The sequence below is a fragment of the Colius striatus genome, chromosome 22, assembly GCF_028858725.1.
Source record: "Colius striatus isolate bColStr4 chromosome 22, bColStr4.1.hap1, whole genome shotgun sequence".
In the NCBI taxonomy this organism is placed as follows: Eukaryota; Metazoa; Chordata; class Aves; order Coliiformes; family Coliidae; genus Colius; species Colius striatus.
Window position 1 is genome coordinate 7,868,692 of NC_084780.1, and position 13,910 is coordinate 7,882,601.

Sequence of the window (13,910 nt, forward strand, 5' to 3'; positions counted from 1 at the left end):
CCCCACGACCTCAGCCTAGTTTGGGCCTGGGTGGGCAATGAACCCCAAATGCATGGCCATGTGACACAGCAGCCTTCCCTCAGAGCAGAGGAAGGCTGAGGGCTGCCTGTGTTCCCTCCCAGCGTTACGTTGACGGGGAGCTGGCCATGTGGAGAGCCAACCTGGTGTCCCGCACCACCATCACCGTGTCCGGCTTCGCTGGCGAATACGACATCTGTCCCAAGGACAGCCCAGCTGCCTTCCTCACCTTCCAGCTCTCTGACTGCATTTTATACATCTCAAAGAGAAACATCTGCCGCCTGCAGTACATTTTTCAGATTCCCGTCTATCAAGTGAGTCGCTTCTGCAGGTACTTAGAGCCATAAGGCCCCCAGAGCTGGCACATCTGCCCTGACTGCCACCTCCCCACCGCAGGTGCTGGACCAGTTCTATGTCCATGGCTACCAGGACACAGTCTCCTTCTTAAAAAGGCTGAGTAAGTGATTGAGAGTGAGAAGCAGGTGGGTTGGCTGATAGAAAGCAAAGAGATGCTGCCGGTGAACCTGGAGGGACCAGGGTAGGGAGATCCCTGCACCTCTAGCATTGAGTCCCATCCTCTCTGTGACCTCTCCTGAAGCTCCCTGTTCACCCCTTCCTCTCTCATGATGTTAGGTCCCCTCTTCCCTGCCCCACTGGGTAGAGCTTTCCAGGGAACACAAGTCATCACTGTGGTCATCAATCCCCCTATTTCCCAGTCAACTCTGGTCATGCTTCACGTTGCTAGAGACCTACTGGTTGAGCAACAAGCAGCAAGAGCTGGATTCTCTTCCTACCAGGTGAGTTTGGTATAAGTTACCTTGATGAGGACTCTGTGCTTCCATTGGACAATGAATCGTGTCAGAAGGGTGAAGGGACCCTGCCCTGGAAGCCAGAAACACGAGTACTTAGCTCCACAGACTCTGAGGATGGCACTGAAGAGAATCCAGAGACCAAGCAAGCTGCAGATGAAGCCTCACGTCACCTTCTCCACCATCAGAAAGGTAGAGGACCAGCACTCCCTTACCCCATCAGTTTTCATTAGCTAAATAACACTTGCCCAGGGCTCTCACTGCCAAAAGGGCCTGTCTGGCTTTTTGCAGGCTCCAGGAGGTGAAACAGGAGAGTCCACTCTTGGGTCAGTTGTGGTGGGTGAGCACTGAAGGCTCAGGCTATGGCCAGCTCTGAAGGGCTCTCTGGAGAAGCAGCTTTTTCTGTGAAGGCCATTTTCTCACCTTGCAAGTCGTTAACAGGTTCTGCCCAGACATCATTGCATTGGGGCTGAGGGAAGGAGCAGCAGCTCAGTGGTTTGAGCTGGGTTTGCTGGGCCAGTCAAATCAAGATTGCTGCTTATGGAGTCTGGTGTGCAGCTGTGTGTAAATGCTCAAGGCCAAGAAAAGTTTATTGGAGCTGCAGCTAAACCTCTACCTGTGCCATTTCTAAGCCACATAAGGCAGGTTTAAATCCAAAACATCTAGTTTTGTGCAGTCCTCTGCAAAATAATGTCTCTCCTTTCTGCTTTGGCCTGGAGAGCCCTCAGCATCTCAGACTCCAGTTGTGTTACTGTTGCTGGGGGGACACAGGACAGCATGGGCTGCAGCACCACATTTCTTTCCATTTTATTGTTTTCTTTTGAGTGTTTCAACATTTCTGAACCTGTCAGCTGAGGAAAGATGACCCAGCTTTTCCAGCATGATAATGGTTTAAAAAGATGCCACATAAATCAAATGAAAAGTTAAAAACAGAGACCCAAATCTTGTTCTGCTAAATCCAGGAGAACACAGCAAGTGAGAAGTGTAAAGGGGGAAGAACAGGACCCATTGCCATTGCAGATCTAAGAGTAAAAGCCTGATAAACATAAAATGAAAGCAAAGGAGACATTTCCATTGCAAACAAGACAAGTCTACCTCTGGGAAGAGACCCACAGCACTAGGCTGTAGAGTTTGCTTCCATGCTTGCCTTTGTAAAGGCTTCATCAGCCTGAACTACACGAGGGTTTTGAAAGCAACGCAGCAGGAGCCAGGTTTGTCTGGAGGCTGGCAGGCTCTGGGCTAGCAGGAGTCTTGGTCTCTGGTTTGCAGCTGGGCTGCAGCACTTTTCAGCAACCTAAGGTTACCTGTGGAAAGAATGGAGACTCATTTGTGAGACCAGACAGGAAGCAAGAGCTGAGTCAGGAATCCCAGAGAAGCAGCAGAGGAGACTTTTCAGTTCTGGGCAGGAAAAGCCCTGCTGATCCAGGCCAGGAGAAGGCTCTTTTGCTCCTTATCTGCACAGTATCATTGCTGGTACCAAAGAAGCAAGAGTAAAAACCTGTCAACAGCTCAGCCCTGTTTTGCTGAGTCAGGATCTTGCCAGGACTGGTGCCTGCACACCGGCCAGGCTCAGCTGGATTAGCAGGTTAACCACAGGCATCTGTTTCCATTTGGCTGGATTGCATGGATCAGGCCCCAGGACTGCCCTGCCCACTAGATCTGTGGTGGGATCCAGCTTTAGAGAGGGCTCCTGCTGACTTGAATTGTCTCCAAACTCTCATCTCATCCAGTGCCCCTCAGGCTCATGTCTCTGCTGAATTCAATGCAGACCAGGGAAAGCAACAGGACAGTGGTATGGGGGCAATATTTTAAGGGTATATCAAAGCCTGTGTATCCTGTGACTCTCTGGACAGCAGGAAGGAGGGAGGCAGTCCTGATCACATATTTGAAACCAGTTTGTCTCATCAAGAGCTTCCAGAAGTGTCTCTCAGGTTGACCAATGTGATTTTATTCATTAGGACCTCGCCAGCCACAGAAGAACATGTGACCCCACTGCTGCCTTTGCCCCCAGTTCATGTGTTAAAGAGACAAACAGCAACTTGCAGCCCTGCCTGCAGACAGCCCCTGAGCTGCACTGAGGAGCAACTGTGGCAGCACAGGCAGAGCCACAACCCCCTTCCCTCCCCACCACAGGCCCCAGGTGAATCCTGTGACCCAGCTTTACAAGAGGCATTTCAGGCTGAAGACAGGTTCCCTGGGTGCAGCTGGGGTTCCCAGCTTGCTCCCCTAAGGGTGGCACAAGCTCCTGCACAAGGTGTTGCAAAGAGATGCCCAGCTTTGCCTCTATCCATCGCCTCTGGCAAAGCTGCCTTTTGCCATGACCCCCAAGCTCCTGCAGAGGACACAGCACCAGGTGTCCTTGCTTGAAAGGATGGGGATTAATAAAGCAAAAGGCATCATAGTAGACTGATGAGTCATTAAATATTTCTGTCTTAGCACATAGCTTTAAGTCAGGAGCAGCTCTGTGAAAGCTGCATGAAGGGAACTAACATGCCTGTGAGATGTCAGCTCTGGCTGCAACAGGAGATGCAGCTGCCATGGGGCCTGGAAGTAGGGCAAGGTGACTATTTAGAGTTCTCCATCCTTCTCTCCAGCTGCTAATCCAGAGTCAATGAGCCAGCAGAGGCAAATGGCCCCAGGGATGTTTGATCCTGCACAGCTTTTTTATAGCTGAGGGGTTGTGTAGCTGCCTGCAGTTAGGAAATCATCCCAAGTCTCTTCACCAGCTGTACACGAAGTAACTTGCAAGCAGGTTTTAAAGAGGTATAGCTTAAAAGCCATCCCAGTGATAAGTTAAATGCCTTGAGTCCTTGAGAGCTTCGTGCCAAAACAACTCCCAGGATCCTGCTGACTGGGGCTGATGCCTTGAGCTCAGCAGATAAATGCTCTGGAACAAGAATATGTTGCTGGAGGGAAGAAGCACTAAGCTAGTTCACAGCTTCTTTCAGATGTTACAACAAGTGATACCAAGGGAACAGAAATTAGCTGCTTTTAGTGTGAGGCACCCAAGATCTGGAATTTTTAGGCACACTCAGTGTCAGCCATGGCTGGGGGCCCCTGGGGATCCCCTGCCCTCCTTCCACTGAGGGTTGCATCCCCTGAGCATCTCACCTCCTGGCAGCAGCTCTCTTGGGCAAATGAGGCACCATGGTTTGGAGGAGCTTCTGGAACCCTTTTACCATGGAGCTGACACCTTCCAGCAGCCCCCAAAGCTTCTTCACCCTGCAGAGAAATAATAAACAGGCCATTTTTAGTGAGTGGCAGCTGCAGCAGAAGGGGAGGGTTTGGAGCACAGGCTGGGATGCTCTTTTTCATAACCTAGCAGTCCTGTGGTTAGCCACAGCCATCCCCTCTGAGAGCTTGCTTCAGGGAGCAGCAGCCCTCCTGCAAAGGGGATGCCTCTGAGCCTCTTGAGGCAGCAGATGTGCATCAGCTTGCCCTGGTCTATAGGACAGGAGCCCACACAGCCCATTGCACACCCCAATGCCGAGCTTGGGGGATGCCTGTGTGCCTCCTGCTGATCCTGCCCCGTGTCCCTTCACATGCCCCACCACTGCTGGAGGCCCAGCCACTGGGTTCTTTATCTCTCTCAGCTTTGATGCCTCTGTCAAGATGTTCTTACCCCTTCCTGAGAAAAGCTGGCAGCCTGTACGGCTGCAACAGGACCTTTGACAGCGGATCCTGCAGTCCAGTCACCTGCTCCTTCCTCCCCAGATACAGGCCTGTGCCCATAAATGACAAACACAGAAGTAAATAAAGACCAGCAATTAGCAGTAACCCAGTAAATGCAATAACTCCTCTTGCCCAGCAGCTCTTGCTGCAGCTCAGCCTGTAGGACCTGAAGCCCAGGCCAGAATCCAGCTCGAGCTGCTCTTACAAAGCCTCTTTGCAAACTGCTACTGCAGAGCTGGAAACATCTGCTGTAACAGACCAAGGCAGCCCTCCGTGGCCCCAGCCACCCCCAAGACTGGCACCCCAAGTCCTCTACCTGGCAGGAAGCAGTGTGTGGGGCTCTGGGACAAGCTTTGGCACAGGTTGGAGCGTGTCCCGTTGGACTGGGCAAAGTCGTTCCTCCCACACATGGTGGGGAAGCGGAAGTTGCCATCGAAGTAGTTGAAGCCAAAGGCATCTGAGAGACACAGGAAGGGTGTTTGAACACGGGTCACGCTGCCAGGCTGCCCCTGGGGGCTTGGGGTAACACTTACTGTTCCTGTAGAGGAAAAGGGCAGTGTCCTGGTACCCTTGGGAGAAGATGTCATTCAGGACCTGCAAGGAGAAACGCTCGAGGTCAGCAAAGAGCCCGCAGGGAAGGCAGCTGGGGCACTGCCCTGTGGTAACCAAAACAAAGCTGGGCGGGAGAGCTGGTGGACTTACCATGGTGCTGGGGGGAAAGAGAGCGTAGCTAATCCTGCAGAGGTTCTCTATGGAGATCTGAATGCTGCCATTGAAGATCTGGAAGCAGTAGAAGATGGCAGGGCAGTCCCGTGGGCAGATGTCCAGCTCTCCCGTGAACGGGGACACGGTGATCACAGCCTCCTCCAGGCTGGAAACGGGCTGCAGGCCTGTGAACCCTCCATCAACATAGCGCTGGGGGAAGCAGAGGGAGGGTGTGCTCTGAGGATTTGCAGGCTGAGGGGCACGGGGTGTCCCTGAGAGCTCAGCACACAGCTGCAGAGGGGACATCTGCTGCCACCCTGTCCCACCACATCCCCTCTCCCACCACCTCTCCTGTCCCCACCACATCCTCTCTCCCCACTTGCAACAGCATTTCTTCCCTCTCCTTGCTTTATATCCTGGCCCTCATCATCTGTCCTGGTTTCAGCTGGGATGGAGTTAATGTCCTTCCTGGCAGCTGCTCCAGGGCTGTGTTTTGGGTTCACACTGCAGAGTTGATAACAGAGGGATGTTTGGGTGTCACTGAGCAGGGCTGCACAGCATCAGGGCTGTTTCCCCTCACCCTGTCCCACCAGTGAGTGGCCTGGGGGCAGTGGGGGAGGCTGGGCTGTGCACAGGGAGCTGGGGGGGAACATGGCCAGGAGCCCAGCACAGGGCTGTTCCATGCCATGGGAGACACAAACAGGTCACAGTGCACCAGCTGCTCCGGGGTCCATCTGCACAGGTTTCACCATCACACTGCTCTGCTCCTCCCTCACTGAGGGGCAGCAGCCAGGCACCCACCTTTGTTGGCTTCCCTGCGGTGTTCTGCTGAGCAGGATCTGAGCTGCCCATGGTTGGGGGAGTGGGGGAGGATCCTCCCACCAACTTTTGATATCTGAGCCATGTAAGTCAGCAGCAGAGCTGATGGAGACACCTGCACTGTGTGCCAAAGCCTCAGGAGTGCATCCACTCATCTCCCTTTGGACATCCCCAAGGCGAGACCCAGTCATCCAGCCCCTGTCAGCAGCAGAGCAGGGCAGGGCTCTCCACACGGCAATTGCACCCAGCTGTCAGCTTAGGATGGGATGAGGAACAAGCTAAAAGGCTTTATCATCTTCCATGGACTAAAGAAGAAGCCTCCACACGAGTGCATCTCTCTATGTCCCGCTCTGCTCAAGGGAATGTAAAGTTCCAAGGCAGGGACACGCTGCTGGGAGCGTTTCACTGGCGCCACTCACCACACCGCGGTAGGACGGAGGGATGAACCCACAGTAGATGGGAAGAAAGCAGCTGCAGAGCAGAGCCTGGGGGAGCAGAGGGATTACAGAGGTAAATGTTCCTGTCAATGTTCTCCTGGCCAAAAGCTGTTGACCGAGTTCCTGCAGATTGAGGCTTGGCAGCTGGTCTGGAGCCAGGCTGTCGGTACCACGTGGACTTTGCACTTTGTCAAGACAAAAGGGTTCCAGGAGAAAACATCTCATTTTGATGAGGCTGAAATGCTGCTCAGGGGAAGGGCAGAATGCTCTGGGGTGTATTTCTAGAGCTGCAGCAGTGAGTCCACATCTCACTGTCCAAGCACAGCCCTTGGGTCATGGCAGGGTGAAGCTTTGGGGTCATTTTTTCACATATTTGGGTTTGGGGACACAGCCACGACCTCCTCACGCTGCATTCTGCTTCTGCTGGCATTTGTCAATGGTAAAGCTACTGCTGGGCTGTTTGCAGCCATTTCCCATCAATGTCATCAGCTGGGAATGAGTATCCTGGGTTGAGCTAGGACAGGCACCGGGGGCTGAGCTCCAGCACCTCCAGGGACTTGCCATCCTCTCTCCCCGGGACAAGCAAGCCCATGACCTCATAGTCAGCTCTGCTAGGGTTTTACCCTGGCATCCTTTCCTCAACAGCTAAGTTAATGATTAATCAGCTACCTGTTGTTTGGCAGCACAGATGCTTCCTCCAGCTCTTTCATCCCAGGAAAGTGCTGATGCAACAAGGAAGACAATTGCCAATGGGATGTGGCTGAGGAGAAACTTGCCCAGAAAGCTGAGCAGTCACATCAGCATTAACACAGCTCTTTGCAAAGAGTCTCTTTGGCTAGAGCTGGCCAGCATGTCAGCATCAGCTTATTGAGGCTGGAAATAAACCTTCTGCTTTTTTAATGTGATTTATTCCTGCCTGACTCTGGACCAACATCTTCCCCCTTCCCTCCAAGCCTCACGTTGCTCTCTGTGGTGGGGCTACACCTTGAGCAGAACACAGTGCAGTTAAAGTCATCAGTGCCTGGGTACCTCCACTCCCAGCAGTGGAGAGAGAAAGTAAGAAAGTCCCTTTACCTGAATGAGCTCCTCTTTAGAGCTGAACTCAGAGGCCATGACGTTCTGGCCGTCCATCACCCGTGTCAGGGAGATGTGCAGCCGCCCTGAAGCCAGCTGGTAGGAGTCCTCTGGGAGCATCCGCTGTAAGACAGTCTTGATATTGGCCAGCAAGCTGCACTTGGGAGAGAGGGGGCCCAGGAGGGTTTCCCTGACTTCCTTTGCCATGGCAAAGAAAAATTCCTTCAGGTCATCTGACACAGAGAGGAGGAGAAAGACAGAGAGTAAGGCACAGTCCCTGCTGCCCTGGCAGTTGTGTTTTTTAAGCTCCTCTTTAACAAGCCTCTTGCAGACCCTGTGCATGACCCCAGGACCACGCTGCTGCTGTGATGGGGGACACTGTGGCAGGTCAGGAAGGGGGAGATCACTGCCATGATATCCTCAAAGGACAATGAGCACGATCCCACTGGTGAAATCCCCATCTGCAGGGGCTCGAGATGTGCCTGGCCAGGGGTTAGGAAAAGGCTTCAAAGAGCCCTGTGAAGGAGGATGGAGGTGCAGACACCAAGTTACTGGTGCCAGTGTGTCTTGCACAACACATTCCTGCCTTTTGCCTCCAATTTTGCAAGTGAGCAGCCTCACAGAGGAGCTGGCACAGCTGGAATGTGAGGCCAAGGGGCAGAACTCCACCTCCCCTCACCCTGTCTTCACTGAGCTGGGATTCTCTGCACATCTGAGCTTCCCTGGTGACCTTCCAGCCAGTGTCAACAGTCATTACATGCGTCTGCACATCCCAGAAGCTGGATTAAAGGAGCAGAGCTGCAGGGCCCCAGCCCAGGGCTCAGGAGACACTGAGTTTTAAAGGCTGCCCAATGACTGGGGAGAAAGGGTTGCAGCAAACCCCATGCTCAGCCTGATCCTGGAGAAGGAGCTTGGTCCCTCTGCTGAAATATGGAGCTCCCCTGGGGGAATGCCCCTCCTTGGGTAGTCACCCTTGAAGCAAAAAGCTCATCCAGCTCCCAATGCTGCAAAGAGCCAGCCCTCAAGCGCCTCAAGCCCTCTGCACTGCCACAGAGCCTCAGGCTGCCTTAGCACCGTGGCCTTGCAGGGGCAAAGCTTCCCACGCTGGCTCGTGAGACTGCTGTAAGGGCACAGACAGACACAGGGATTAAATGGAGTGTCCTGAGGGCAGCTGGAGCAACACAGGCGTTAAGAGGGGTCACGAAGGTCTGAGCAGAGGTTCAGGCCGTGGTGTGATGATTAAACCTCGCTGGGCTCACGCAGGGTCCGAGGGGATGTGCAGGGACAGCCCAGGCAGGGGACGCTCCCACAGGCACTGTCTGGCTGCTCTGTGCTGGAAATGGGGGAGAACCTGGGGAAAGCTGCCCATGAGCTGCCAGGTGGGAGCTGAGAGCTGCCCCCAGCTTGGGGGGCTTTGGCTCTGGGTGAGGCTCTGCCTTGGGCGAGCGAGGGATGGCCCTGGCATGCAATGCTGTGCCCATCCTCACCTGCACCAGCTGGCTGGTGACAAGCATGTGCCCAGGAGGTGACCTGTGGGGTGGCAGAGGACAGCCTGGCTCAGGGAGCTCAGGTCTGGTCAGGGCAGAGGCTGGGTACACAACCACAGTCACCCCATCAGGAGCCAAGCACAGCTTTAAGCCTCCCTTTGCCCCCACCTTCCCCAGTGTGAATTGGACAGAGCTTGTGCCACACTTGTTTTCATGATTCGAAACCCAAGCAGAGCCCCTCAGTACCCAAAAGGCCTTTCCTTTCCTTCCCCTGGGGAGGATGTTTTGGGCACAAGATCATCTCTCAGTGACGGTGCCCATCACCCTTGCAGAAGCAGACCCCCGTTTCAGCAAGAGCAGTTTCCAGACTGTACCTGTCTGTAGAGGAGTTCATCCACATAAGGGCAGAAAGGTTCCTTTCTGCTCTGTCTAAATGCATTTGCCAGAGGTTTGCATTCCTCTCAGCTGCAGCAGAGCAGTTCTGTCACCCACCAGAGCTTTCAGGGGCTGTGTGTTTCCTCCCCAGCTCCTCCATCGTTACTGGGACCCTGAAACCCCTGCTGCTCCCAGATGTTCCCAGTGCCTGAAGCAGGGCTTGGATCAGCCTTTGAGGACTTAACACTTGTTTACACCTGAACACTAATTAGAAATATGGGAGGATGTGATTATTAGAAGTGGATTAAGGGCTCTGAATTAATTCTACACATAGGTGCTCTTATTGCTGGGGGGCCCATTTCCACCTTGCCTGAAGAGGTTCAGAGTTGAGTCTGTTTTGCAGCAATAAGAGAAACCCCAGCCCAGGTCTGGAGTGGGAGCTGCTGCTGCCTTGGGCACGTCAACTGATGAGCCCTCGAGCTTTTACCATGGGGGAAGGTGCTCCACTGTCTGGAGACGGGAATCAGGCTGGGATTGTGCTCAGAATGCTGAGTGGGATAACCCAAAGCAACATGCAGCCAGGGCTGTCAGCTCTGTGGGTACCTCTGTGACCCCCACCCGTGCCAAGGGACCTGATCCACGGGGGACAAAGGGACTTCACGTGGGCACCTCCCTCCACGGCCACGTGGACTTGCTTTGGGACACATCTCAGCACTCCTTGCACCTTGTAGGAGAAGGGAAGGAGATGTGCTCCTTCAGCAGGAGGAGGAAAATGAGCTAATAAAATGCATGTGTGTCCAGATCTACCCAAGCAGTGTCTCCCCAGCCTTGGGAGAGAACATCCCGCCAGCAGTAACCGGCTGCTTTAGCTTGCGGCAGCCGCAGCGCATCAGGGCGGCTGCCACAGGGGGCAACGTCTATGGCTTTCCCTTCTGCCACCTGAGTGACAGCAGCCACTGCACCCTCACTGGGCTTTAGGGCACGAGCTCTTCTGTTCCTCTTCTGAAACCAAACCACCTTCAGGAAGGCCCCGGGGCAGGGAGCAGCTTACCCAGCCCGATGCCGCACACCACGGCCGCAGCGATAAGCGACCCGGCCGACGACCCGTAGACCTTGCAGGCTGACTTGAGGAGTTCAGGAGCCAGCTCCAGGAGGGACTGAACCACCCCGACCTGGTACAGGGCCAGGAAGCCACTGCCTGAAAAGGAGAGGGAGAAAGGGGTGCTGGAAGCCCGGGCGTCCTCCTCGGCCATCTCCAGGCTGAGCTGGCGTCTCTGCCTCGATGTCTTGGGTTGGTGTTCTTCACCAGCTGAACCTCAAGCTGTCTTCTTCTCTGCCTCCTCCAGGCTTAGCTCTGGCTGCAGAGGAGTCCAGAAGATGGACTCAGCACCCTCCTTTCTGACAGCTCCCCAAGGTGTTCAGATTCACAGGTTTTAACTGCTGCCTGTGCTAAAGCAGACGTTTTCCTCTGAGCAAAACAGCTCCTGTAATCCTCAGCCACCAGCAGCTCGGATGCTCCCCTTATGCCCAGGGACCTGCAGTGCCCTGGGAGCCCTCCCAGAGATGCTGCCTGTGTTACACTTGGAAGTGTCCAGGTACAGCTCCTCTTTGCTTCAGGCTTTTGTCGTCAAGGGTGTTGTCCTAAATAGGATTCTCCATCAATCCCAGCTTAGGCACAGCTCAGCACTGAGTGAGTAAAGGCTTGTGTAAGACACTTAAAACCAGAGGGTGTTACACAAGCCGTGGATGCAGGGTGTTATGCTGGGTTGGGTTTGAAATAATTTCTTCTGTTTGCACCCCTTTGGGAGGGTTTTGTCCTCACCTGACTCATGGAGATCCTGAGGGGCCAGAACAAGGAGATGAGTTTGGTTTTCTCTTCCCCTCCGACACTGTGAGAGCCCAGAGAGATGCCTGCAGCAGCCTCATGATCCCCAGACCTGGGGTCACTGAACAGAAACCAAACTGCCTTTGGGCTGTTCTTGGTGCTGGGTGGTGGGTAAGAGCCAGGGAGGTTTCCAGTGCCCAACCTGATGCTGCTGCCAACGTGCAGACAGAGAATTGCTGTTTTGAGCAGATGCATTCACTGAATAGAGCTAAATATTGTGCTGCTTCTGCTGTCCAGACACAGTGACCACACTAGGCAATGAGGGTTATGTGTGTTAATGCCAGGTTGTGTATACATAGATGACCTGGGCAGGGGGACAGTGACAGGCTGAAGGTCAGAGCTTTCCTTCCCTGTGCTGGCCTGGCCAGGGCAGGACAATGGTCCCAGCATCCTGAGGCAACCTTTGCAGTGCTGTTTTACCCCAAGTTTTCATATGCTTTTCCTTGGCCTCTCCAGCCATTGCTGGGGCCTCATGGCAAGTGTCCTGTGGCACCTGGGGACAGACACTCTCCCACCTCCATGTGCAGGGTGCCTCAGGCCTGATGTTTCACTGCCCATCAGCAGCTGGATGTCTCCTGCAAACCCCCTAGGTAAGTATCACTCAGCATGGCCAGGGCTGTCCATCTGCAGGCAGAAAAAGAGCCAAAGCTATCATGTTGCCATGACTGATCTGAACATGCAAGTGCACAAGTGTTGGCAGGCTGGAAGAAAGTGTTCCCGTGCTCCCTGGGCATCAGCTCAGGTGATTACCTGCATCAGGCCCCTGGGGAATTCAGCATGGAAGAGGCACACGGTGTTCCTGCTGCGCTCAGCGTTTTGCACCTCCTTGGTCAAGCCCATCCCCAGCTGCCAAGCTTTGGAAGGGCTCCAGTGACGCCCCAGGGCCTGCAGGAACACGCAGGGGCCCCGGGACGGCATCCCGGGACACAGCATCTGCCTGGCCGGGTGCCACGCTCACGAGAGGTGAAGCCGTGTCATCAGCTGCTCACAGGCAGCAGCTTCTGCACTCATTGGCTCATGAGGCGATTTTCTAAGGCACCCTCCCCCTCCTGGCCCTCAGCAAAGCAGGATTAGCAGGGGCTAAAGGCGCTGGAGATGTGAGATCCCAGAAGCAGCCTTCACACTGAGCACTGGGCGGGCAGGGGGCTGTGTGGGGTGCAGAGCTGCCTTTTGCCCAGGCAGGATGAGTGCCCAGATGGCCGGTGTCTGTGATCCCAGGGATTGTCAGGCGATGTCTGAGCTGTGTGAAGCCACAGAGGGGCCTTTAGGGAAGGATGAAGGTAATACCCAGAGCTGGAACCCAATCAAAGCCCCAGGGCTAATAACTTGCCTTTCTTTAATACCTTCTTAATATCTTCAGTGGACACAGGCACTCAGGGTCCCAATTTTATAACCAAGAGACGAAGCCAAGATGCTGGAGTCGCTCCCAGGGAGGGGCCTGGGCTCAGGGAGCTGGCCCTGGGTGCTGCCACCATCCCTCTGACATCCCTGCTTTGGGTTGGCTTATTTGGGACCAGAAGCCTCTTGTGCAAAGGGTGCTGGAGGTTTTGCTCTCAGTTTTCCCAGCACCACTGGGAGGGGAGGGGAAAGTTCCAGTGAGCACAGAGGAAGGGTATTTGGTTCAGCCACGACATCAGGAGAGGCGCAGGAGAAGGAAATGGGAGAGGTGGCTGTTTCATTCAGCTGTGCTTTGCCTGGCAGACACATCCCAGGTGCCCAGGGGAGATTGTGTCCTCCAGGAAGTCAGCACAGAGACAAAACCCTTTTCTGCCCCATGCAAATCCCAACCCACACCTCATTAGCTCAGAAGCAAAACAAACAGTGGCATGTGATGCTCCTGCCAGTCCCCCACCACATCCCATCCCATCCCCAGCTCACCCTGCCCCAGGCACATCCCATCCCATCCCCAGCTCATCCTGCCCCAGGCACAGCCCATCCCATCCCCAGCTCACCCTGCCCCAGGCACACCCCAGCAGTCCCCAGCTCACCCTGCCCCAGGCACATCCCATCCCATCCCCAGCTCACCCTGCCCCAGGCACAGCCCATCCCATCCCCAGCTCACCCTGCCCCAGGCACACCCCAGCAGTCCCCAGGGCTCCAGGCAACAGCAGTTTCGGTTTCTCCTGCAATAAAACTCTCAGCCTGGTTCCCAGCCAAAAGGGAGCACGGTGCTGGCACTGTGCTTCTTCCTGGTGTCCTCAGGTAGGACCCAGGAGTGGGGTTTGATGTTTTTCAGACTCCAGACAGAGCCTCTGCCAGGTGCCCTCCCTCCTTGGGGCTTTTCAGCAGCCTCTGCAGAGCCTTTCCCTAAAGGCTTTGCAGCCAGGGGCATCTGGCTGGGGAAGGGCTGGGATCTGGCTGCTTCCCCGTTTTGCTTTGCTCAGGGTTTCACCAGGGCTGCAAAGATCAGGGCCTGGGGGAGAGGAGGTGCTGGGCAGACACAGGCTGCCACGGGGGGCCCGTGGGGACTGTGACTCCAGGCATGGCACTGGCTCAGACCTGCAGGCTTGTTTGCGCCCATTGCCACCTTCAACCCACCCAACCCCTTCAGCACAGGCTGTGCCTGGCCCTGGCACGGGAGATGCTCCCGCTGGTGCCACCACACTGAGTGCTGGCAATCCCCTCCCAG

At 54.9% G+C, this 13,910-nt stretch overlaps 1 protein-coding gene across 1 annotated transcript; it reads right to left on the reverse strand.

The window, feature by feature from the left end:
* Positions 1-2,127: 2,127 nt before the first annotated feature.
* PNPLA1 (patatin like phospholipase domain containing 1) lies at positions 2,128-10,649 on the reverse strand. The gene is made up of 9 exons (XM_062013273.1): positions 10,448-10,649; positions 7,535-7,767; positions 6,443-6,508; positions 5,202-5,414; positions 5,033-5,093; positions 4,816-4,956; positions 4,450-4,549; positions 3,939-4,049; positions 2,128-2,131 (listed from the first exon to the last, which is right to left on the reverse strand). Exons 1-9 carry the CDS (start codon positions 10,647-10,649, stop codon positions 2,128-2,130), a joined length of 1,131 nt encoding a protein of 376 aa, XP_061869257.1.
* Between the last annotated feature and the right edge of the window lie 3,261 nt (positions 10,650-13,910).